Here is a 27,307-nt window from a genome sequence, read left to right on the forward strand (position 1 = left end):
TTAAGATCATGTTGTTACATTAAAGGTGTTATGTAAATGTAAGTTGTTTTCCCATTCCTTGTATTGTATGGTTATTTCTCTTGTCACATCGGAGTTTAGATTGTTCAAAGACCCTGCTGGAATCATGATACTATTGGTGTGGTTTCAAGGAAAATGCGATGCCATTCATCAAGATTAATCCTCTCCAATTTAAGCCCTGAATATTTACTGAACATTATTTTTTAACTTACCTTATGAGCATTCATATTCGCTATTTCCCAACATTGAAGCTGTGACCTCCGACCTTAGTCAAAACTAAATCACCTCATAAATGTGGAGATTTTTTGTCCCCCATATTAAGTTTTTTTCTTTGACATTAAAAGACGCAAAGTGTTGGAGTAACTCAGTAGGTCAGCCAGCATATCAGGAGAACGTGGATATGGGACGTTTTGGGTTGGGACTCTTCTTTTTTATATTACATGGTTGCATTTGTAAAATTAGATAAATTACAAACAATTGGGAGTGTTTCTCACCTATCAATGATAAAAGGCACACTTAGGCTGAATTATTTGTTTACTATATTCATTCCAATATACACAGTTCTCATGTTATGTAACAAGATTAATTAAATCATGGCTATTTGACTAATGTATTTTGCAATGAGGCTTCTGGCATCAGTTGTTTGCATAGAAACATAAATATCAGCAAACTAAATTATCGTTGCTGTGCCATTTGTTCATTGGTGTGTTGTTCTAATTGGGCAAATTGCTATATTTAGCTATACTCTTGAATCCAGGTCCAGTTAAGCCTCCGTCTGAAGTAATGTTAATGAGATCCGAAGAAACTAAACAGTGTTTGGCAACATGAAAAGTGACCGACATAAGTGGTGGCAGATCAGAGCCAAGCCACTATTTTGGATCTGTTTGAACTCATGTACTGATCTGCCGAGGCACTCTTTCTCACTCTTTTTTTTCTCACTCATTTCAGTGGCTTTTCACGGCCTTTCTCTAAAAATCAAGAAGGAACCACAGAGTCCCTGTTCTGAGCTGAGCACTGCCTGCAGCCATGAGCAACCTTTCAAGTTCAGCTTTGGGGAAAAGTGCCTGTATAATGTCAGGTAAGATGAGTTCACTGGTATTCCCAGCTGTCTGCACATTGCTTACTCTTCCCAATCGCCTTCCTTATTTATTTACAGAGGTCAAAATGCAGGGGCATTGCTTTAAAGTAATTAGACGGATCAGAGGGGAATGGCGGAAAAATGCCTTTGAGCGCAGGAGGATGAGGACTATAGAGGTTATAGAGATCTTATAGAAGTCTATAAGATCATGAGGGGAATCAATAAGGTAGATGCACACAGTATTTTACCCAGAGTAGCTGAATAAGGAAACAGAAATCATAGCTTTAAACTGAGAGGGGAAAATGTAATAGGAACCTGAGATGCAACTTTTTCCACAAGGGCGCTGGTGGGTACATGGAACAAGCTGGTAGAGGAGGTAGTTGAGGCATGTACTATAACACCAGTTAAAAGACATTTGGACAGGTACATGGATATAAAAGATTGAAAGGGAAGGTACACAAAGACGTCTGAAGAAGGGTTTTGGCCCGAAACGTTGTCTATTTCCTTCGCTCCATAGATGCTGCTGCACCCGCTGAGATTCTCCAGCATTTTTGTGTACCTTCGGCTTTCCAGCATCTGCAGTTCCTTCTTGAAGATTCAAAGGGATGTGGGCAGGTGGGACTAGTTTAGATGGAGCATCTAGGTGGGCACGGGCAAGATTGGCCACAGGGCCAGTTTCCTGACTCTATAACTAAAAATGTTTAAACCCAGAGTGTGGCAAGAGTTTGCAATTCACAGCCTGAAAGGGCGTTAGAAGTGGAAACTCATAATTTGAACAACACTCGGACATATACACAAAGTATAGAAATTTGCAAAGCTATGGATCCAAAATGGGAATAGGTTCAACACATCCTTTTAGTAAGCTCATAAGATGGCCTGAATATCCTTCTGCATCATAAATGTTCTATGATTCTACCTTTATTAATATATCTGCTTCAGGCAACATAAACTGTTTGTCACAGTTCAGTTAAATCCAAATTACTTTTAAGTTAAAGTTCAAATTTAATTGTCACATGCACCATAAGATGCAGTGAAATGAATTTACCATGCAGCGTTACAATTAAAAAAGGACACATTTCACAACATAATTCAACACAGACACCCATCACAGCATTCTTCACTGTGGTGGAAGGCAACACAGTTCAGACAGTCCTCCTCCTTTTCCTCCCTTGTTCACCCGTGGTCGGGACCCTGACCCTCTGCTAGTCGCCGCTAAGGAAGGCCCGATGTTCGGGCCCTCTGGTCGGGATGATCGGAATGCCGACGTCGGGACAGGTCGAGCACATCGGCCACCTCCTTACCAGAGACATAAACGGGCATGTATGCTCAAACATGTAATGCAAAGTAGCTGACGTAAAGGTGAACTGTTTATTTCTGACACATTTGAGTAGAGGTTTATTTATCCTACCAACTAAATTCACATTACATTAGTCCCAATTGATTCTCATAATCAATTATCCGATTCCTGTTTCTCTCCTGAAGGTGCAATTAGTATCAAAAGTATTTCCTCTGACAAAAATTGCAGAATATTTTGAACACTCCTTGGAAGCAATAATGTCTGGACTGAATATTGTTTGATCTGGCTGAGAGTGAAAGATTATGTCCTAGAAAATGCTCTCTGCTGTTTTTTTTTATCTTAAGACAACATTGTGATTCATTTTAATGCAGCTTGTCACGTTTCCCCTAGTAACGCTGCGATGCAACTAACATTGTCAGTTTCAAAGCTATGTTCCCTATTGATGTGTTGCAAATTCTTGCACTTCTCCATATGTAGCCCAGCCAATGCAACACAGCTCTTAAAATTTAATACTAGGGGGGGGGGGGGGGGGGGATTGTGCTGAGGAGAAAGAAAATGCCTCTGAAAATGAGAGAGCTGATTTTATGACTGGCATCCAAAACTGTGCTAAACGTTGCTTACATTTTTCAACAGCAAACACTATGATGAAACTAACATTATGAGTTTCATTACGATGTTCCCAATCGATGTGCTGCATGTTCTTTCCCTTCTCCATGTGTAGCCTAGCTCCACAGGCAACTCTTGAAGACATATGCCACAAAACTATAAGCCGCACTCTTCCAGCTCCAAAGGAGGGTTGCTACAAAGGACTGATTAGGGGGGGGTGAAGTATATTTGCAGCTGGGTGAAAATCAAAAGAATTACAAATGCTGGAAATCCAAAACAAAAATAGAAAATGTTAAAAATATTATGGGGGTTGAAAACAGAGCTACTGTTTCATTCTGAAATTTCTGAAGAACGGTCTCGACCCGAAATCTCACCCATTCCTTCTCTCCAGAGATGCTGCCTGTCCCGCTGAGTTACTCCAGCTTTTTGTGTCTATCTTTCTGAATTCAGATATTGAAGTCAGGAATTGAGCTTTGAATGCATTTCTGGCTCTTCTGTAGAATGCAGGCTGGTGCAATTAATGTCTTTAATTGGTGCAGTAGGTGTTACACTTTAAAAAACATTGCACCAGGAGAGGTAATGAAGACTTGATAAATCTCCGCAGTGTATTAAATTCCCAGCAAATTGGTTATAACGCAAACCAACCAAAAGAGATCTCAATGTTTTAAACTAATATCTTAAAAAAACAAATTTTCTTATGCCTCCTGAACAGATGTAGATACAGAGTTCCCTGAGTGTCTCTGCAATTGAGTGGGGATGTTTCAGAACATCAATGGGCAAACATCATACGTCAAAGTAGGGCCATAATGCCCATCAGTTAGTGCAGGAGCACGTACCAATATTGAATTTACAATTAAGGTTGTGTGATAAATGTGCTTTTGTCTTTTGTACTTAAAATATATCAGCACATGAATGAAACAACTGCTCCTTTGAAAAAAAAAAGAAAATAGAACATGCTGGAAATACTCAGTATGCCACGCGACATCTACAGGAAGAGGAACAGAGTAAATATTTCAGATTGAAGACCCTTCATCACTTCATTCTTATAAAGAATCTTCACCCTGAAACATTAACTCTATTTCTCATCTCACAGAAGCAACTGAGCATTTACACCATCTTCTATTTATATTTTAGATCTGCAGATTTTTCTTTTAAAATGTCATCCTTTTTATTAATTACTGAGCAGGGGGACCGCTCCAACCTTGCGCCTAAGTATCTGGGGGAGCAATTTATTTGGATTATTTTCCCCACAACTAATCAAATGCTGAAAGTAAGGTAACATTTACTAAATGGTAGTGCAGAGCAGGGGCATTTTGTCCAGTTATCTCTTGTTTCATTTGTGGGCTTGCTTCTGTTTTCTTAGTGCCTATGACCAGAAGCCACCTGCTGGATTGAAGCCCTCCAACCCGCCAACCCCGTCCAGTACACCAGTGTCCCCCTTACACCATGGGTCACCAAACCCTGCAGCAACCCCGAAACCGGACAGAAGTTTTGCAGCTCATCTGCCTGCCACACAGCCCATTCCAGAGAACGCCTACCCAATGGATCCTAGGTTAGCAAATACAGACAACGTCTATATTCATTTAGCTGTGCTAAGAATGTTATTGATTATATCCAAGAGAATTGTAAAATGAACAAAAAACTGGTAAGACCTAAATCAGCAACAAACATGAATTGCATGTTAATTATTGCTCTTTGTGCAGAAACATGATCATATATTGGTGGAGTGTAGTTACTTTCTGCATTTAAAGCTGTTCTCTGTCTTCTTGACCAGCTCCTCATGTAGATGCTTACGATGGTAGGGAAGGCTGTGTCCATGATGGACCAGACTGCAACATCTTGCATTCCAATGCAATTGAATTTTTGTACCAGGCCATGATGCAACCAGTCAGGATACTTTTTACAGTGCCTCTGTAGGTTTTGTTAGTATATTTGCTGATATGACGAATCTCATGAAACTTCTAAGAACATAGATTTAGTTCAAGTATTTTGAGATACAGCATGGCAACAGGCCATTCTGCCCACGGAGTGCACACCAACATCCATCAGCCATTCACACTAGTTATCCTACTTTCACATCCACTCCCCACACACTAGGGGCAATTTTACAGAGGCCAATTAACCTGCATGTCTTTGGGATGTGGGAGGAAACTGGTGCATCTGGGGGAAACCTATGCGCTCACAGGGAGAACGTGCAAATTCCACACAGCAGCACCCAAGGTCAGGATCGAACCTAGGTCTTTAGCGCTGTGAGACAGCAGCCCTACCCACTGTTCCACCCCGTGGGTTTCTATAATTGTGCCGAAAAGTTCTGAAAAATTAGCAAATGTTATTAAAATGACTCCAATCATTAATCCACCTTCACAAACACATAAATATTGCTTAAAAATTAGGTACTTTAAATCTGATCATGATTGCAGAGCAACTGCTTTGCTCTTGACCACCTGAACCTGCAGAGAGTGATGAAAACAGCCCAGTCCTTCACGGGCTTGCCACTTCATTTAATCCAGCTCATCTTCATGGTGCACTTTATCAGGAAGGTTAGAAGTATTGTCAATGATGCCTAGCATCCTGGCCGTTCCCTTTTCTTTCCTCTTCTTTCTAAGAGAAGAGAGCGGAGCTTGAAAGCTCAGACTTAAGAACAACTTCTTCCCCATTCCTATCAGATGTCTGAACCTATCACCATATTACGTTCCCTTCCCAGAGGTGCTGCTACAAAATCTTACTTTGTTTTAACCCTACCATCTTTGCTTATTCCATTATTATTCTTTAATATTCATTTTCACTGATCAGACTTGCACTGATCAGAATTCTTGCATCATTGTGTTGTTTTGTACTTGTGGTATTTATTGTATTTATCATTAGTGTATGTTTACTATTGGCTCTGTGAGCTTCATGTGGACAAGGAATTTCATTGCACCCTGGTGCATATGACAATAAACTAATCTGAATCCGAAACTTCTACTCTGCCTCCTAAGGATTCTAACATAGAATCACAGGAGCTGATGTATTAGGTATGAGTCAAACAAAATGCTCCATCCATTAATCTATTAGAGAAGCCTTTTACAACTGTTACATTTTCCTTGTAGACATGCATAATCCCAGAGGGTTGCAGAATTGCCCTTCTCTTAAAATATGTATTTATTGATATGCATATACAAAGCAGCATTGTTTTCATGTTGTTAGAAAAGAGAGTACACATTTTTCCTATTAACGTATTTCGAGTCCTGTTTCTTTAATAGTTTCCCCCTAATTTCTCCCCTGATTTTACTTTCAACTTACATTTAATGCTTAATGTGTTGGGTAATTCCCACAAATGCTCATCTTTGACAGTATAAACAATGCTGGTCTGCTGAGGAATGTGATGGGAATGCACTTAACTAAACTAAACTTTTCCCGCTATATGTCTCTTGCAGGTTCCGGCGCCAGCTCTCCGAGCCATGCCATTCCTTCCCAGCTCCTCATGGACTGCCCAGGGAAGGTCGTCCGATGTACCAGAGGCAGTTGTCTGAGCCCAACATCCCATTCCCCCCTCAGGGCTTCAAACAGGAATACCACGATCCAGTCTACGAACATGCCACTATGATAGGTGGTCCAACAAACCAGAGTTTTCCGCAGCCCATGATGATTAAGCAAGAGCCACGGGATTATGCATATGATTCAGGTTAGTGATGTTGAGGTACAAATACACAAGACAGAATCCAAGGTAATGGCATCAACGAGGGGAAATGTCTTCAGCTGGAGTTATTGAATAACAAGCTTCTACGATTACACTGAAGGGACTGCTACCAGTCGTTTTCAGTCCCAGTGGAGCCTCAGCCTGAATCCATTATCTGATGTGTTAGCATTAGAAAAATGCCCTGGGCTCACATTTCCACCTCTGGCTGTGTGAAAATGGCTGGAGAAATTGTGGTTATTAAAGATAAATCCATTCATTACCAAGGTTGTTTGCTGTGTCACAGTTGTGATGCTATTCAGAGGAAGGTCTTGCTCTGAGCTGTTTTCTCCCAATCTTTCATCTAAACTGTTATGTTTGCTTAAAGAACATGCCTCACAAACAAGACCTCACTAAAAGAAAATAAGATTCTCAAAAAAGATTATGTTTCAGCTGCTGTGTTTGGTTATGTCTTTTGGCATGGTTGCTTATATTTTTAAGCAATGCTCGCATATACAGTATTAATGTATGCAAATATCCTTCCATTTATCATCTTATGACTTTAAAAAAAATCTTATGTAATGTGAACAGTGTTACATAGCTCCACACCATGTTTTGCATCAGACATCATGTTTTCCGGCTCTGTTGTAAACACAAAAAAATAGTCATTAGTTGCTGATTGACGGCTTATTAAATAAAAGCTACTTAGTTATTTATGCCCTGGCTTTAGAGGTACATATTAACAATTTCATTTTCAGTGCTCTTTTGCCATAAGATTTGCAAGATGTTTCACTAACAATGAATTATGAAAAAGACAAAACCTTTACAGCACAGATATAAATGTGTTGTTTCCTTTAGCTTCTCAAACCAGGGGTCAGTTTCAAGCCAAGGAGCTGGATGAGGTTCAGGACTGGGACAAAAAGAAATTTCCACTAATCATTGGAATTCTAAATTCGGGAGAGTTGTGGGGCATATTGAAGATCGTTTGAATTAGTTTTGCCCATTGAGGGGAAACTAGGGATGGTTAGTGAAAGACTTTGGCGCTGAGGCAAAAGATCAGCTGTGATCTTAATGAACGCAGTGAAGGCACAATAGCTTCAATTGCCAACTTCCACTTCTGTGTGTTGGATTTTTCTTATTTTTTGGAGGTGCAATTACTTGTAAGATTGAGCACATCAACATTGCAAAAACAGTGATCAATTGCGGCCATGCTTGCAGCATTTAGCTGAATACATCTTATCCAGACATCAGGAACATGCCAGTGCTCTTCATCTTCAAATGGTGCCTGGTCTTTGGCTAACACCGGCTCTGGCAGTGCAACATGACCTGAAGACTGTGTTAAAGTATTAGTGTGATTTGTGCACTCAGATCCTTGGAGTGGAGTTTAAAATCCATTCCTTTCTCAGTCAGTGCTTCCACTCAACCAACTCAACATGCCATTTTCCTAAGTCTGGAGATGCTATTTTTCACTCTGATGGGAATGTTGGTAAACAGTAATTCTCATCATTATTATCTTTACATTGGTACAAAATGATTTGATAAATCAATATAAATTTGATAAATCAATATCATTTTTAAGTCTTGAGTCTCGCGGTTTATTCAGAAAAATGAATTTACAAATGTGTACGTAAAATGCTTGAGATTTCCCGTTAGATGCACAATTTAATGGGAATCTGCTCTTTTATATAATTGGATTGGTCCATCTGATTTATGATCTCCAGTTATTCATCTTGCCATTATTTGTTATTGATTGCTCCTCCTTGCTAATACAGTATGACTGTGTTTGATCCTATCATCAGCAGCTAGCATGCTGCACCAACTGCAAGGAAAAGCCTGGGAACTACAGGCCAGTGAGTCTAACATCTGTGTTCAGAAAGTTACGAAAGTATTCGGATAAGATATACATGCATTTAGATAGACAAGGGCTGTTTAGGGGTAATAAGCATGGGTTTGTACGTGGGAGATCATGTCTCATGAATCTGATTGAGATTTTTGAAGAGATGATCAAATAGGTTGATGAGGGCAGAGCTGTCGAAGTTGTATGATTTCAGCAAGGCAATTGACAAAGTTCTGCATTGGAGACAGCTCTGGAAGGTTAGATTGCATGGGATCCAATGAGACCTAGCCGACTGGATAGAAAATTGGCTTAATGAAAGAGGGTAATAGCCGAAGCTTGTTTTGGACTGGAGGTCTGTGACTAGTGTTATGCCTGAGGGTTTGGTTCTGGGCCCATTGCTGTTTCTCATCTCTATCAACGATTTGGATGAGAACGTACAAAGCATGATGAGTAAGTTTGCACATGACACTAAACTGGGTGGCGATATAGATAGTGAAGATTGTTGTCAAAATTTGCAGCAGGTTCTTGATTGGTTGGGCAGGGGGGCTGAGGAATGGTTAATATAATTTAATATAGGTAAGGGTGAGATGTTGCATTTTGGGAAGTCTAACATGGGCTGCACCTACACAGTGAAATGTAGGGTTCTGGGGAGTGTTGTAGTGCATAGGGATCTAGTGGTGCAGGTAAATAGTTCTTTGAAAGTGATGTCACAGGTAGATAGGGTGGTCAAGAAGGCTTGTGACACGTTGGCCTTTATCAATCAGACTATTGAGGATAGACATTGGTAGGTTATGTTACAGTTGTACAAGACATTGGTGAGGCCACATTTTGAGTATTGTGTTCAGTTTTGATTACCATGTTATAACAAAGATGTTGTTAAGCTGGAATAGGTGCAGAGAAGATTTATGAGGATGTTGCCAGGACTTAGTCTGATCTATAGGGAGAGGTTGAGCAGGCTAGGAGCTGTATATGATCATGAGAGGAACAGGTGGGGTAAATACACAGAGTCTTTTACCCAGAGTAGAGTAATCTAGAACCAGAGGACGTAGGTTTAACGTGAGGGGAGATAGATTTTACAGGAACTTGAGGGGCAACTTTGGATATGTGGAACGTTGCCAGTTGAGTCAGGTACTATCACAACATTTAATAAAACATTTGGACAGGTACATGATTAAGATAGGGTTAGAGTGATATGGGCTAAACACTGGCAGATGAGACTAGTGTAGATGGAACGTGTTGGTCGACGTGAGAAAGTTGGGCCGAAGCGCCTGTCTCCATGCTGTATGACTATGACTAACACACACACTCCTTCTCTCTCTGGTCAATCTCTATCTTTCTGTAAAAGAGTGGTATTTTTGATTAAATTGACTGAATTTACATCACCACTGGCATAAAACCACAAAGAACTGTACATTTTAACTTAAAGCAACTGTATTAGGTGCAGTGGCAAACTATACTGGGTCTGCAAATCAAACAAATCGATGTCCACTTTAAAAGCGATCTCTATTAAGCAGAGTATATCATGATTGTAGAAGCTTCTGTAGATAATGAGCATAGGGCCCAGTATTTGTTCTTAATTTCTCAAAATAATTGAAGTAGTTCAAAAATAAATGTTTCTGATATTAAGATTATTGTGTGTTCCCTAAAACTCCTAATTATCTCCCACATGTTGCACTGAAGAGAACAGCTTTATGAACCTATACATTAGAGAATTTATGTGCATGGTATACCCTCAGGTATATATCATGTGTACAGCTATATATTCTCAGTTTAAATGATTAAAAATCGCAGTTACTGCAGCCTTCAACAACATTCTGAGTTCAGCACATGTCAACAGTATAATCCGGATTTATTCTCCTATTACAGCGTTAGGAGGTCAAAAGGGCTCTGGCTGTCTTCCTAAGCCAGTAATGGAAGGCTGAAACTCACATTAGACCAATCCCATCATCTTTGCTCAGGAGTGATTGATTCAATCTATTCCCTTGGGGCCTCAACACATAAACCGAGCTCGAGCATGAATGGAGCGCGTGAGCATTAAGTTTCATTCAGAAAATGGAGGGAAGGAAAGACTAGAATTCCCAGTTAGACAGGGCAGGGTGTACAATTTTAGCAGCTGCTTCCTTTGCCAGATTACTTGATACGGACATTACTGCAGCAGGCATGCCCAGTGTAACCTGACACCAGCCAACTGCCTTTGTGCTGAACTGAAGACCAATGAATGAGGATGTCCCATTCACATTGTGCAGAGATAACAGGAACTAGCTGCTCTGAATTCCATTCAAATATTTCTTCCAGCCACACACCATCGCTGATATGGTTCGAGTTACTGATGCAAGTTATGTGGCGGGAGCAAGAGCAGGCCACAGAGTAATGTAGAGAATCCATTTACAAGGTCACAATGCAGTTTCTAAGTTCCTAATTTCTGACACGTCACCTGGGCAAGTCCACTTATATTTCATTTCTCTGGGGAGATGCAAAACCTCACCGCAAGGGCAAAGATTAAAATCAAAATTATCCCTTTTCCCTTTCATTTCCAAACATTTGTAGAATTATTGAATATGAATCTGCACTTATGCAAATTAATTGTAAAATGCAAAATTGTGTAGGAAAGAAACCTGTGATAGGGTAGACAGTCAGAATGTTTTTTCAAGGTTGGTTATGTCAAATGCTAGAGGGTATAGAGTCATAGTCATAAAGTCATAGAGTGATACAGTGTGGAAACAGGCCCTTTGGCCCAACTTGCCCACACCGGCCAACATGTCCCAGCTAAACTAGTCCCATCTGCCAGCATTTAGTCCATATCCCTCCAAACCTGTCCTAGCCATGTACTTATCTAACTGTTTCTTGAATGTTGGGGTATGGTGTCATGATTATATCTGGGTCACTGGTGCTGTGAGGCAGCAGTTCTACCTGCACCATTGTCATTCTCAAGTTGGGAGGCCAGGACACGGGATGTTGCAGGGAGTGGTAATTTCCCCCAAGCTATTCACAGTCTTTATAAGTGATTCGGGGGTGTGTGCGTGTGTGTGTGTTTGTGAGGTGGTGGAAGGGTGGAGGTCAACCCGTGTAAAGTATCAAGATAAATTTGTTGATGTACATTGCTGGGTTGTGAGGAGGATTCAGAGAGGTTTCAATGAACAGACAAAGTAAATGGTTAAGGACAACGCATATGGAGAAGTGTGTGATAGAAGTGAAGCCATGTAATTCAGTATGGAAAACAGTCAAATAGAGCATTTTTTTAAATGGTGGGAAATTGAAAAGCAAAGGTGTTCAGTTTGTTGATTCACTGAAAATTAATGTGTGAGTACAATGAAGAATTGCGAAGGCACATGGTGTGTTTGCCTTTTTTGCAAGAGGATGTGAATATAAGAATAAAGATTGAGTTAGAGAATCACAACATGGAAACAATAGCTCTTTGGCCCATTGAGACCATGCTGGCTGCAAGTACTTATCGATCTTAATCTAATTTCTTGGCACTCATTGGTTGCTTTATATGCCATGGCACTTCAAATGCTCATCTAGTTATTCTTCAGTATTGTGGTTACGTAATTATTATTATATAATAATAATAATATTATATAATTTAATTATATAGGAATATAAATATTAAGTCATCATTCTTAAGTGTTGTGAAAGATGCTACCTTCATCTACCCTGCCATGCAATGTGTCCAGATTTCAACCACTTTCTAGTGAAAATATCTCCCTCTCAACTTCCCACTGTCACCCTTTACTTTAAACTGGTGCCATCCAGTTGTACACATCTCTGCTATGGAGGAAGAATTCTCATCATCTCCACCTATCTGCCCTTCATAAGTTTGGGCATGTCAGTCTGGATGATTTTATCTGAATGCCTATCATTATTGAATCAAAAGGAACTGAAGATGCTGACATTTTGAGCAAAACACAAAATCCTGGAGCAACTCGGCAGTTCAGGCAACATCTCTGGAGGGAATGGATTTTTAGGTCTGTTCTTCCAGTACTTTGTGTTTTGCTCATTATTGAATGTTAGAATTGAATACTTTAGAATTGAATAAATGATGTACTGCTGGTACTTCTGGGACTCCCAAAGTACAAAATTAAATAAAATATCAACTTACCTGTCTAAAAAGGTATGTTTTTTGTTGATTCTGAGTGCTGGAAGTTGTACCAGGGTCATAACCTCTCAGATGCGAGTTTTGGCGTTGTTAATTCTACCACTCTCAATAAAGTCGTAGAAATATTGTTCAAGCAAAATCGGAAGATGCACCATCAGATATTGCATGAAGATGGTTTGTTAACATATCGGTCCCGCTTGCTTTCGATTTCTAACTGAAGCTTTGCGTGTTGAAGGAACGAGGTTTGCTCGTAATAGAATGGAAAGTAAAGGAATAATGTAAACCAGTGATAGTGTCTGGAGGCTGTGAAGTTTATAAAAGGTTAAATCTGCCAGATATCATAATTTTTCCCCACCTCCCTCTTTCTCCACTAAAAGTTGACTAACCTGCACCACAGTTCACAACGATGTATCCCAGGATCACACTGTCCCTAATGAATAATTGGCCTATCAGGGAACCACCCTGCCTGAGGTCATCAGTTGCTGGTCCTGATTTGTCCTGGTCTTTTCTTTCTTCACGTTCCCATCCCTTACTATCAGCCTGAAGAAGGGTCCTTGCCCATAACATCACCTATCCATTGTCTCCAGAGATGCTGCCTGACGCACTGAGATACTCCAGCATTTAGTCTACCTCAGATATCATCATTGTCTCTTTCAAACCCAAGGAGAGAGGTGGCATTGACCTAAATTCTGGTTATTTATAACAAGAAAATGAACCTGGATTGTAGACCATAGAGAAATGAGGGTCAGCCAACTGTTCTTTGTTTTGCTATTCAAAAGCAAAGTCACATGAATTCTCTGAATGTCAAGGTTGAATGCTGCAAGAGAGCTTCTAATTGTCCTCTGTTACTTTTGCATGAAATCCGCTGAAACCATGGGGAAATACATAAGCAGTGTTTATGCTGTTTCACTGTGATTTTCAATGGATTGTCTCTCCAAATCACAGTGACAAACCAAGAATGTTTCACATGTTGCAAATATTTTCATCTTTGGAAACAGAATTTTACTGGCTTTAAAAATAATTGTAGTTAGCCAACTCACAAATGCATGAATAATTAGCATAGAGGAGAATTAATTAAAATTTACTGATCTGGAATTGTCATCAGTACATTTCAGTGAATGCACATGATTTTATTTATGTATGTTGGCTTTGTTGCAGAGAGATAGAAGTCGTTGTCTGATGGTATGAAAGTGTATTAGCTGCTGAAAACCAAATACATTTTAACTGAGGTGGATCAACAAAAAAAACAAGGTTTTTCTCACACTCACACCCTTGTTACCTTCCATCCCAATTATATGGAATGCTAATTCATTGCGTGTGAGAGATGTTGAACTGACTGCTCCCTGAGGCCAGACAGTATAGTTCTGGTAAACGGATGTTTACTTTAGTCAGACTAATACATGGATAAATGTAATTGAATCCTGGAATCCAAAGCTGAATGTTGAGTTGCAACAATATGCAGGTCAGAACCTTGTTTAATGTCTTAACATTTCAACAAACGGTCTGAAACATGCAATATTTGTTTCTCTTTCTGTTTGGCCATGACAATTACAGTTTTATCATCATGATACAGATTAAATATCACCCTCTTTTCTTTCTGCCAACCCCCTTTTTTTCAGTTTTCTAAACCTCCCAGGTTTTCTTTCAATCTCCTTCCCTGAATACTAGGGCAATAGAACATAGAACATAGATCAGTACAGCACAAGAACAGGCTCTTTGGTTCACAATGCCTGTGCCGGACATGATGCCAAGATAAACTAATCTCATCTGCCTGTACATGATCCATATCTTTCTATTCTCTGCATGTCAATGGGCTTTCTAAAAAGCTTCTTAAACACCACTACAATTTCTCCCTCCACCAGCACCCCTAGCAGTGCGTTCCAGGCATTCATCAGCCTCTCTGTAAATAAACTTGCCCTGCACATTAAATGACTTTAAATTTCCTTTACACGCCTCTCACCTTAAAGATATGCCCTGTAGTCTTTGTCATCTCCACCCTGAGAAAATGTTCTGACTATCTACCCTATCAATGCCTCATCATAACCGTACATACTTTCATCAGATCTCCCTCAATCTCAGGTATTCCAGAGAAAACAATCCAAGTTGGTCTAGCCCCTCTTTGAGACTAATGCCCACTAATCCAGGCAGCGTTCTGGTAAACCTCTTCTGCATCCTCTCCAAAGCCTCCACATCCTTCCTGTGGAAGGACCCATTCTACAATTCTACATCCTACAATCTAAGACATTTCTATAAATGGTCACTGTATAATTAAGAGATTGTGAATTAAGGCACTCCCTTCAACAAAATGTTTTCAAACCCTTATCACCAATACCAACTTCCGAGCAATTACAATTTGCAAGCAGCCTGTATGTGATATCATTTCTTGTAGGGTAAATCAGATTTCAGAAGCCTGATGATTTATTTTGCACTTTCTAGTTCTAGAAATGAGAGAATATGCATCTTCACCCTTACCTGTGACAGTTCAATGGGGTGGGATAGGTGGGAGGGAGGCAGGGGCTGAAACATTCTTAAATACACATTAAATTAGACTATGCACTCGTGCATGGTGACAATTTCAGAAATTTCTTCTTAAGTAGTTCGCTGTTGACTAATCTGCCTTCACTTGCTCAGCACTCATTTCACTGCATATTAGGATGCCCAAGGATTAGCCATCAGATCAACTCGGACCTTGTGGAATAGCAAAGTCCTCTTGAGGGGCCGAATGATCGGTTTCTGCTCCTAATTTACATGGGCCGCCTTCTTACACAAAGCATTTTCAAAACCAGCATGATGGGTTTTTTTCAACGTCTACAATGATAGACTGTATATTGTAACATTTTCACCCGGTCACTCCAGCTTTGAATGCATGTGGGACGCAGCAGGCAGGGTGACTGAGATAGATGGGTTGGCCCTTGGATCACCTTCAGGGCTAGAATCAACATGGGTTACAAAACCACAAACATCATGCCCCTGCAATGTTGTGCATTGACATTGATCAGTGGAAATTAAGGGGCAGTACAATCTTTATTTAAAAAATTTGGCCATACGAAACCCCTTAGAAATCTCAGGTTTCAAGGACACTACCTCATTGTCAAATCGGTTCAAAGCTGTTTAGTGCCTGTTAATAGTGATAGCAACAATAACTACAGCTGTTCACCAAGGGTGCTGCAGAGCTTGGATTGAATTTTGTACTGCGTTGTCATTCGGGAATGGTCTTTTGTGCATACAGAAGTGCTCCGAGTATAGCATTTAGTGTAATTTATTACTGTAAATGTTAAATGGCATTTGTTTGTTTTTTATTAGATCTGGTCAAAATGGAGAGGCTGGCAATTTAATTAGAAGTAATGTTATTAGGTAGGCCATTACTTTGATGAAGTTCAGAATGACACTGATGTTCCAAATTAACCATGTTACTTATTTTATTGGATAATCATTTGTGGAGATGGTTTTTAAAATTTAATTGTGCTTGCAGTCTCAGTGCTAGTCACAAATAAAGTATAAATATTATAACAGTAGTTTATTTCATTGAATTTAATGTGTATTTGTATCCTCAAGCTTCTGAAATTAGGGGAAGATAGATTTGTTCTTTCCTGATGTTTAAAAAATGTCCTTGAAATGAAAGGATGAGATACAGTGTGCCAATTCTAGAGAACGGAGCAGCTGGAGTTTAGAAGGATGAGAGGATATCTTATTGAAACATATAAGATTGTTAAGGGCTTGGACACACTAGAGGCAGGAAACATGTTCCCGATATTGGGGGAGTCCAGAACCAGGGCCACAGTTTAAGAATAAGGAGTAAGCCGTTTAGAACGGAGATGAGGAAACACTTTTTCTCACAGAGAGTGGTGAGTCTGTGGGATTCTCTGCCTCAGAGGGCGGAGGAGGCAGGTTTTATGGATGCTTTCAAGTGAGAGCTAGATAGGACTCTTAAAAATAGCAGAGTCAGGGGATAGGGGGAGAAGGCAGGAACGGGGTACTGATTGGGCATGATCAGCCATGATCACATTGAATGGCGGTGCTGGCTCGAAGTGCCAAATGGCCAACTCCTGCGTCTATTGTCTATTGTTTAATGCGTAGGGTGCTCATCCAACTTGTGACTCCCAACTAAATATCAAAGCGCAAGAAATAACTGTTGGGGGTAAATGCTTTGTTGGGACCGCTAAAACAGCAAAATAAAATTCAGGCAAATGATTAGAAATCTTACTCTCATTCCCATCTCACTCAACTCATCCATTTCTCCTCTTTGTTGAACCCTCCATCTCCATTTCATGGAAAGGTTAGTGACCAACGTCCTTTACAAGCCCATGATTGCTGCAGGTACTTTGACCACAATCCCTCCCACAAGAACTCCATTCTCCCAGTTATGTGACATATCTGTTCTGTCGAAGGCAACCTAAACTAATGCTTCTTATATAAAGTCGTAGATATGCTCCCTCTTGCCTCACTATGGTTTCCATGATAATGTTCACACTTCTGTACCTTTTGCATGATGGAGAGGGAGAAGAGGGTGTGTCTGGGGTGAGACTCAACCTTGATTATGCTGGTAGCCTTACTGTGGCAGCGTGTGAGTGTAGATGGAGTCAATGGAATAGAGGTTGGTTTGTGTGATGCTCTGGGCAGTGTCCACAGGTGTTCCTCCGACTTGTTGAGTTACTGCTTCTTTGTTTTGTGCACAAAATTCCAGCATCTGTAGTCTCTTGCATCTCTTTCTCACTGCCTCCAGATGTTTTCAGATGTTTTACTTTGTATCTTTGAAATTGATAGGCAGTGAAGAAGCCAGTCCCACTGCACTCTCATTTACTCCCCTGCCGTCTCCCTTCCTCCATGGTATCCCCTTTTGCACCCAATCCACATCTCTGCATCTGCTGAAGTTACAGGCAAGCTCCAGGCAATAGACTGGAGGACATTTCCTTCCATTTTGCCATGCCAATGACAGGCCCAGCCAATGACAGGCACGTCCCATGTCGGTTTAAGATGGGCCACATTCCATTAGCTGCAGAGCAACAAGCCAATTTTTGGATTGTCCTTTCATTCTGATTGAATAGTTTTACTGCTCATAGTTTCGCATGCAATCTGTGCTTTAGTGAAGACTTTCTGACAAGCTTGACAGCATTCTCCTGTACATTGTGTATGATGTATTGATCTAACTATGATAGATAACACTTAATTCAGTTGTAAAATCATTTTCTGTTCAATTTGACTCTAGTCTATTTCCTGGTGCAAACTGCTGTACTATTTCAAATTAATTTTACCAGCTCTCCCATGGGGATGTCAGTCAGTAGCCATGTGGTAATGCAGCCTGAGATGTTACTCCTCCACACTTTCACCCAGCATCTTTCATATCAGACTCTTCAAATGTAGAATCAACTGCAAGTTACAAATATCCACTTTTGTAAAAAAAAAAGAGCATATGATCTCAGAAATTTGCTGATTAAACTCTGATGCCAGTGTTACATACTTGAAGCGGATAAATGTGTACAGATAAATGATACTCATAGAGTCGCAGAGACATGCAGCATTGAAACAGGCCCTTCTGCCCTAGCACGTCTGTACTCCATCAGCCACCCATTTACACGAATACTACACTAATTCTATTTTTCTTCATTCCACATTCTCTTCAACTCCCTCCACTCACCCACACACTGGGCACCCAATTAACCCACTGACCTGCTTGTCTTTGAGATGTGGGAACAAACCGGGGAACCTAAAGGAAGTTCATGCTTCTTCTTCTTCTGTCATATGTCTTTTCGACCTGCAGCTCCGTTGAGGCGAGCCAGGCCAACGTGTCATCGTCCAGGTCAATCAGACCTCGTTCACCATTCGGTGGCCGGTGTTTGGGGCAACTGGTGACTATGTGCTCCACTGTCTGTGTTGGGTCCCCACACTCGCAGGAGGCGCTGTCCACAAGTCCCCACCTCTTCATCGTTACTCCATAGTGTCCGATGCCTGTCCTTAAATGGTTGAGGGTTGTCCACTGCTTTCGGGGCAGGTCCTGGCCAAGGACGTCCATGGGGTCATCGATGTAATGGTGTAGCCTAGATGGTTCTGCTGACTTCCACTGGTCTCTCCATCTAGTCTTGACCCAGGCGGTCTTAGAAGCATCAGCCGGTGTTGTGCAGAGCAGCTCTTGGGCTTGCGTGGTAAAGGGGTGCCGTGACTTGAGGCACACTCATCGTGGTGTCTCTGTGATGATCTGATGGAGGAGGTGGGATTCACTGGTCTGTGCCTTTCGAGAAAGGGCCAGCGTGGATGCTTCTCGTCTGATGTTGGCTGGGGCGATGCCAGCGAGGACAGGCAGTTGGTTTACTGGGGTGGCTCGTAGGCATCCGGAGACAGTCCGCAGGGCGCTGTTGAGGGCAGCATCCAGCTTCTTGACGTGAGGGCTATGACACCAGACCGGGGCGCAGTACTCGGCGGCTGAGAACACCAGGGCCACTGTGGACATGCGCAGTGTCTTTGTCGTGGCTCCCCATGTGGTGCCGGTTAGGCGGCGAAACAGTACAGCACGGGCGCTTGTCTTTGCCTTGGCACCTTCCAGGTGTTGTTTGAATGACAACGTTCTGTCGAGCTTCACATCGAGGTACGTGGGGACGGGCTGGGACCGTAACCGGGCGTTATCCACCATGACGATCCTCTCGCGGGTCGCTTCCCTGTTGTTGAGGTGGAACATTGAAGATGTTGTCTTACCCATACTGAGCTTGAGGCGCCAGTTCCTCAGGAATGAAGACAGGATGTTCATGTCTTCAGAGAGGCCCTCTTCTGCTGCTTCCCAGAATGGCTTACTGAGCAGGATGGCCAGGTCATCAGCATAGCCATACTTCTTTGACTGGGTTGCAGGCAGGTCATGGATGTAGATGTTGAACTGCATTGGTGCCAGCACTGAGCCCTGTGGGACGCCGTTCTTAAGTTTCCTCACCCTGCTGCATTGCCCGTTGCTGGTGTGTAGCCTGAACCTGCGGTTGCTCAGCATCTCCATGATGAAGCTCACCATGTGCTTGTCTGGGATGGTTTCCCGAAGCTTCATGTGTAGTCCACGCAGCCAGACAGTATCATATGCAGCTGTGAGATCTAAGAAGACAGCGCCAGCCTTCTCCCCTGCATGGAAGCTGTCCTCTATGTCTTGGCACAGGAGGGTCACCTGGTCCGCCGTTGACCTACCGCTTCGGAAGCCAGCCTGTTCTTTAGGCAGCTGGGGGTCGATCACTGGATTGAGACGTGTGTGGAGGAGACGTTGCAGGAGATGTATGGAACACACATCAGTGAGATGGATCGGTATCCCTTGGGGTCATCGCTAGGCTTGTTTGGCATCGGCAGAGCGATCACCTTGGCACGGCGCCAGATCTTTGGCTGCTTCAGGCAGCGGAAACACGTGGAGAAGAAGGAGCACAGCCAGTCATTTGCCTTTTGCCTTGGTGTTTTATGTATTCCAGGTGGATGCCGTCGGTGCCTGGTGCCTTGCCGGTTTTCAGCCGTCGGATGGCCTGCTCGATTTCTTGTGTTGTGAAATCGTGGGTTAGGTTGGAGTCGCAGCTCGGGGCCCTGTGCAGCTCGTAGACTCTCGCCAATGTTGTTCTGGTGAAGTCCTTGTCTGCGTTGGGGAAGCGGCCGTTGCTCAGCAGTAGCAACGCGATGGAGTTTGCAGTGATGGGACACTGTGCTGGGGTTGTCGACCTGCCCATCAACTTGTTCATGGTCCATGCTGTTACAGGAAGAATGTGAACATTTCACACTGACTGCTCCCAAGCTGAGGATTGAACCCGGGGTCTCAGGCCATGTGAAGCAGCAATTCTCCTGGCTCTACTACTGGATTGTTTGAAATAGATATTGAAAAAGAGTAGTTCTGCTTGTACCCAGAAGCAAATCCTAATAGGTAGTGAACATGGCTTGTGGATACTTCCCTTTGCAGGTCCTTCCCTGGTTCGGTCTAAAGCCTTAAGTAGGATACCCGTGAGCCCAGAGACCTGTGTCTCTGGCTATTGGCTTCAAAAACAACTATCTCATTTCACATAACAATAATAAACCAATACCAAAATCTCCTCTGTATTATAGACTGGGATTTCAACTATTAAAATACATAATTTTATCTTTGAGATCTTTTTATAAGGTAATAAGGAATAGGAGTAGAATTAGGCAAACTCCACACAAACAGTACTTGAGGTCTGGATCGAAACTGGGTCTCTGGAGATTTGAGGCCCAGATAACTTCTTGGAACTTGCATTTCACATTGTACGCCCTGATTCGCTTCTATATCAGGACTATACAACTTGAAAAGGTGCTGCCTTTCAATTTCAAAGATGTAAAGTAAAACATCTGAAAACATCAGGAGGGATTGAAAAAGAGGCGCATTAGACTAGTTGAACTGGGTTGTACAACCAAGGCAGTTGTTTCTTGGGCGTGCAACTGTCCAATAAAGTTGCTTCTTGGTCAACTTTCCAGTCCTAGGTTTACCACAAAGTTATTCAGTGTTTACTCATGTTTCTGCAGATAGGAAGGAAGTGACAAACTCTCTAGTTTTGAGGTTAAATCTGAGCTCACAGCCAAGTGCATGTCAAGGTGAAAGTTTGCAAGACTATTGTAGCCTTTCGGCAATACTTAAGTGATCGATTATTTCAAAGTTCCCTCAATGTTCTGTTACATCTATCCTCTGCTACATGAGATTTATTTAAATATACTTATCTAAGCATGGTTTTTAAACTGTGTAGGAAAGAACTGCAGATGTTGGTTTAAATCGAATGTAGACAAAAATGCTGGAGTAACTCAGCGGGACATCTCTGGAGAGAATGAATGGGTGATGTTTTGGGTCGAGACTAAAGAAGGGTCTCGGCCCGAAACGTCACCCATTCCTTCTCTCCAGAAATGCTGCCTGTCCCGCTGAGTTACTCCAGCATTTTGTGTCTACCTGTGGTTTTTAAATTGTTGCATTCAAAGTTTCCCGATGATTTCAGCACTACACGCCATCAGCAGATTAGTAAGTGACCCACAGATACTTGTTATAAAACAGCAGACTTATCAATCACTGTAAACGCAGATCTGTTACTGAATGCAACATGAACTAAAAAGGTTGCTGGTTTGCATTTTCAATACAGCAAAGGTATGTGATTTAGTTCAAAGTTAAAACGATCAAATTGTAGTTACCGTCGTATAATTTAAGACTTGTAAGATGGAACTCACTGGGGAACTATCAGATTTTTCGATATGGATAGAAAGAGTGAAAGGTTCTGTGTTGCTCCATGTCGCTAGAATGGATGAGTAGACATGCTACCCTAGGAATACAAAGACAATGATGTCTGTATATTTAGGCTGATATTCTGTGATTTTCCCTTGATTTCTTACAGGAGTCAAGGGAATTTTGGATAGTTTTCTCTGGAACACCAGACGTTGAGGGAAGACCTGATAGAAGTGCAGTATATAAAATTATCAGAGGCATTGATAGGCAGGATAGACAGTCAGAACTTTTTTCCGAGGGTGGAAATGTCAAAAACTAGAGCGCGTGGTGTGTGCCGTGAATGCGCTGCCAGGGCTGGTGATGGAGGCAAATACAATAGTGGCATTTAAGAGGCTTTTAGATAAGGTACATGGGAATGCAGAGCGCGGAGGGATATGGATCATGTGCAGGAAGATGAGATTAGTTAACTTGGCATCATGCTCAGCACAGGCACTGTGGGCCAAAGGACCTGTTCCTGTGCTATATTGTTCTAGAAACATAGAAACATAGAAAATATGTGGAGTGGTAGGCCATTCGGCCCTTTGAGCCAGCACCGCCATTCAATATGTTCATGGTTGATCATCGAAAATCAGTACCCCATTCCTGCTTTCTCCCCATATCCCTTGATTCCGTTTATCCTAAGAGCTGTATCTAATAGTAGGGAGGAGGTGTGTTGCATACGAGCCAAAAGTAAATCGGACTTCTCTTTCACAATGTAAAGGCCAAACTCGTTTTGGAAGAACAACATATGTGTGCTATTTATGCTCTGCTCCCAGAAGTCTGGGATCATGAGTGAGATTGACCCCAATTTTGTGGAATTGCAGCAGACTTGGAGCTCCAGCTGTGAAAATGACCTCCTGTTCCTGGGCTTCAGTGTGACGGTGGCTTCTGTCATAAGATCATAAGTGATAGGAGTAGAATTAGGCCATTCGGCCCAAGTCTACTCCGCCATTCATCATTCATCATGATCTCGCCTAATCCCATTCTCCTGCCTTCTCCCCATAACCTCTGACACAAGTACTAATCAAGAATCTATCTATTTCTGCTTTAAATATATCCACTGACATGGCCTCCACAGCCTTCTGTGGCAAAGAATTCCACAGATTCACCACCCTCTAAGTAATTCCTCCTCCTCTCCTTCCTAAAAGACCATCCTTTAATTCTGAGGCTATTACCTCTTGTCCTAGATTCTCCCACTAGTGGAAACATCCTCTCCACATCCTCTCTTTCCATTTTTCACTATTCTGTACATTTCAACGAGGTCTCCCTCATTCTTCTAAACTCCACCTGGGATAGCGACCGCTTGCACCAGGGTCCCAGTCAGGGCAGTGACCCGTGGATACAAATCTACAACCGGGCCTGTCTGACCAACCAACGTTTCCACAGAGGAGAGTCCCTGCCCAACCCATGGTTCCATCCTTAAGGGAGGGGTTTGATTTTACATTTATACAAGATATTGTTTCGGTTCCAATTTGAGTATTAGGCATAAATTATATATTCGGGATGCATTTTGTTGGTGACATTGCTGTGAAATATTTTGTTCTTTACAATTTGGATTACATATACCCAATATAAGGTGTTGATAAGGCTACACCCGAGTGCTGCATATGGGGTTGGTCTCCTAATTTAAGAAAGGTCACCCTCATTATTACAGACCTCTTTATAATGAATAAGTAATGGATTTTGGTTGCCGGACACAGGCTGCCAAGACATGGAAATTGACAAGTAATTGCTCCGATCGACATTTAACTATATTAAACAATGTAACAAGCAGCCTTCATTCAGTATTTTTAGTGTAGAAAGGAACTGCAGATGCTGGCATATACCGAAGATAGACTCAAAGTGCTGACGTAACTCAGCGAGTCAGGCAGAATCTCTGGAGAAGAATGATGGGTGTGAGTCTGAAGAAGGGTCCCAACCCGAAACGCCACTCATCCTTTTTCTCCAGAGGTGCTGCCTGACCCCCTGAGTTACTCCAGCACTTTGTGTCTATCTTTAGTATTTTTCTATCTTGTATTCGTCTATCTTTAGTATTTTTAGCCTGCGGTAACAAAAATACATTTTTAGCAGTTAAAAGAACTTTGTATTTGAAAAGGAGGTTGGCACGAACCCTTTACCTGGCAATAATGGATTGTATCCCCCCTCCCGATGGTCCAGTATAATGAAGGTTTACTGTACTAGCATTTGAAGTAGTTTAGAGGAGATTTGTTTGGCTAATTTGTGGAATGAGAGAGTTGGCCTTATTTCCAGTAACTAAAAAAACATTAGACCAATATTCTTTAGAATATAGAAGAATGAGAGGCGTTATTAAATATATAAAATTATAAGAGGGCATGTCAGGATAGATGTGGTGATGTTTTGATCAGTGCAAAAGTCTTGAACATGGGATATAGTTACAAGATGGTCATTTTTAACAAAGGTGCATAGGAATTTTTGAAAGAGTAGGGAAGTTGAGGGCAATGCGAAACAAGCATAGAAGAGGTCTGAGGCAAATCAACCATGATTGGACTGAATGACAGATCTGGCTAGTGGGTGCATGTGATCCATTCCTCTGCAGTGCTTTTGTGTATATCTAACTTTATATTTTAAGCCAGTGGCAGCCCTTGCAGTGTTTTCAGTAAGCTAGCTTCTTTTGAAACTTGTATGCATCTCATAAAACTTGCAACAAATTATGAGTTACAAATCACGGGCAGCACGGTGGCACAACGGTAGAGTTGCTGCCTTACAGCGCTTGCAGCACCGGAGACCCAGGCTCGATCCTGACTACGGGTGCTGTCTGTACGGAGTTTGTACGTTCTCCCCGTGACCGAGTGGGTTTTCTCCAAGATCTTAAGTTTCTTCCCACACTCCAAAGACATACAGGTATATAGGTTAATTGGCTTGGTGTATGTGTAAATTGTCCGTTGTGTGTATAGGATAGTGTTAATGTGCTGTGATCTCTGGTCGGTGCGGACTCGGCGGGCCGAAGGGCCTGTTTCCGCGCTATATCTCTAAACTAAACTAAACTATTAGTTGTCCCAGAGCTTAACAATTTCACTCATACATTTGAATACTCCATTCCTGTTGGCTTATGAATCTTAAAATGTGTTTACAAAAATTGGCAACCTCAAATTGCCTCCTTCAGAATTGTTTATTTCTCTGATTGCAATGGAATCTAGAAATCTGCTGTCAGCAGGAAAGTTAAAGTCAAAATATTATCCCTGAAACTCAATATTTCATCTGGAGGGAAACAGTGCATTTTTAGAAGTTCTTCAATCAGTAAAAGCCAGATTGGTTGATTTATTCTGTATTCAGTTCTTTCTATGCTCGCCTGGTTTCATGTGATTGATATACAGTATGTGTGTTTTAAATGGTGGCCATCTTACTTCTGGAACGTAAACATTGCAATAAAATAAATATTTTACAATCTCAGCAATTTTTCTAAAATGTCCTGTTTACTTAGAGGAAGACTTGCTGTGCCTACATGGCACAGACCATTTTTCAGTTTACTTTAGCAGCATACTGATTAACCCCTTTGATGAGGGTCAGTGTTGTGTTATGTAGTGGCACAGCCCCATTTAATCTCAGGGCTTGTTCTCTTCCAGTGCTCTGTAAAACTGCACCTTCAGTGTCACTAAATTGTTGCCAGTTTGCAAAGGCGTTTTGTTTTCCACTCATTGATTTGCCTTGGGTTCAATAAACGTGTATTTTGAAATTGAGTGGGCAATGTTGTGGAGAATTGATCCACAAAGGGCTTTCTGTATCTAATGTGTCTTCTGAAAATACAGAAGAGGACTGGAGTGTCTGTAACCCATGAAGGAGCTGCAAGGGATTATTCCATCACTGGAGCTCCAACAATACAATTGCCAACCTGAGTTTTGTATGATTTCTGCTCTTTACAGTGCTTAAATGTGGAATGAACTCCAGAATGCATTTAATGTGGAATGTGCCATAATGCCTGCCTTTGTGGACGAAGAAGATACATAAGAGAGTGTGCTCTCCAGGCTCCACATCACATCTCTTCCTTGTAATCTGGGTTCTCTGTATAGTAATCTATGTTGCCAATACTACTATCCTGGTCCCTTAGATAAAACTGGGTTTTCAATTACAAATTATGCTTAATTCTCATGAAGCTGGGTGTGCAAAATGACTGCCAAACTGAATTATCTGGCAACTATTTCTACCCTCCTCCACCATCTAAATTCCTTCCTCTGGTTTCACATTTTGCAACTCTTCAATCTTTTTGTCTCACATTCTGTTTGTTTTCATCTCCGGCCTTTGTTCAACCGTCTGACTAGAAAAAATCTCCCTTGCCCAAGTTCACCTAATACCTGCCATGCTTCGTCTTGCCCCTCCTCTCTTCCAGCATTCTTCCCTTACCCCTCACCCCTTCCCTATCCCATCCCCCTACAATCAGTCCGAAAAAGGGTTCTAACCCGAAACGTCACTATATTCTCCAGGGATGCTGCCTGACCTGCTGAGTTATTCCAGCACTTTGTGTCCTTTGTTGTAAACTTGCATTTGGTTGTTGTAATGTGTGTCTTTGTGGAAGGAGATACATAGGAGAGTGTGATGGAATCATCTGGCCTGTTCCACTCAGTGGAAACTGAATTGGGATAAATGCATCCTAATGATAGACTGTGGTCATTATCTCTTTCCTTGTACCCACAGGTTGCATGTATGAAAAAGGTCCCAGGCATTTTTATGATGACACCTGTGTCGTTCCTGAAAAATTTGACAGTAAGTAAATTTTCCATTACTTTTAAAACTCTACTATACTAAAAGTGTAATTTATTGTTCAGGATGTGCACAAATTGTATAGGAAAGAAATGCTAATGCTCAGAAATTCCAAATGTCTTTTTTAGAACAATATATTATGGATTTCCTCTTGGTTGTCCACAATAAATTTGGTGAAAGATAAGTGGTAATTCAGGTAGACACTTGAGTGATTAATCTTTACCAATCTTTGACCGAATAGGCTGTTTCTCCAAAGACGGTCTCAGCAATAGTGTATCTTTGTGTGGTGGTCGGTATACATGAGGGGACAGTGCTTTTAATGGCTGGAGGGAGTGGGAGTGAACAATTCTGGAATTTTGGAATTGGTAATACTGCTGAGAGGGAATGGTTCAGTAAAGTATTCACTGAATGGAGGGACTGGAGAAGATCTGCCCTTAGATACAGTTTAAGTGTGAGGTTTTTGCAGATGACACATTCCTGATTGGACTGATCCAGGATGGGGAGGAATCTGCCAACAGACAGGAAGCTCAATGTTCTTAAGATGGTGGAATTGATAGTAGACTTTAGGAGCGCTCCCCCTCCCCTCCCCCCACTCACCATCAACAACACCACAGTCACATCTGTGGAGTACTTTAACTTCCTTGGAACCATCATCTCCAAGGACCTTAAATGGGAGGCCACCATCGACTCCACAGTCAAAAAGGCCCAACAGAGGATGTACTTCCTGTGGCAGCTGAGGAAACATAATCTGCCTCAGGCAATGATGGTCCAATTCCATACTGCCATCGTAGAGTCTGTC

At 41.7% G+C, this 27,307-nt stretch overlaps 1 protein-coding gene and 1 long non-coding RNA gene across 3 annotated transcripts in view; one reads left to right on the top strand and one right to left on the bottom strand.

Moving 5' to 3' along the window:
* The window catches only part of etv1 (ETS variant transcription factor 1), a 114,391-nt gene that overhangs the window by 60,432 nt on the left and 26,652 nt on the right, over window positions 1–27,307 (top strand). For both annotated transcript variants that reach the window (XM_033045595.1, XM_033045604.1), the window contains 4 exons: window positions 967–1,096; window positions 4,363–4,551; window positions 6,416–6,663; window positions 26,443–26,511. In XM_033045595.1, coding sequence (XP_032901486.1) covers window positions 967–1,096; window positions 4,363–4,551; window positions 6,416–6,663; window positions 26,443–26,511 — 636 coding nt within the window. The remainder of the gene's footprint in view (window positions 1–966; window positions 1,097–4,362; window positions 4,552–6,415; window positions 6,664–26,442; window positions 26,512–27,307) is intronic.
* On the bottom strand, window positions 8,433–19,316 carry LOC116988744. The gene is made up of 3 exons (XR_004416059.1): window positions 19,281–19,316; window positions 13,049–13,053; window positions 8,433–8,443 (listed from the first exon to the last, which is right to left on the bottom strand). It is a non-coding gene; the product is annotated as an uncharacterized LOC116988744 (long non-coding RNA).

Source organism: Amblyraja radiata, chromosome 2 (assembly GCF_010909765.2).
Source record: "Amblyraja radiata isolate CabotCenter1 chromosome 2, sAmbRad1.1.pri, whole genome shotgun sequence".
In the NCBI taxonomy this organism is placed as follows: Eukaryota; Metazoa; Chordata; class Chondrichthyes; order Rajiformes; family Rajidae; genus Amblyraja; species Amblyraja radiata.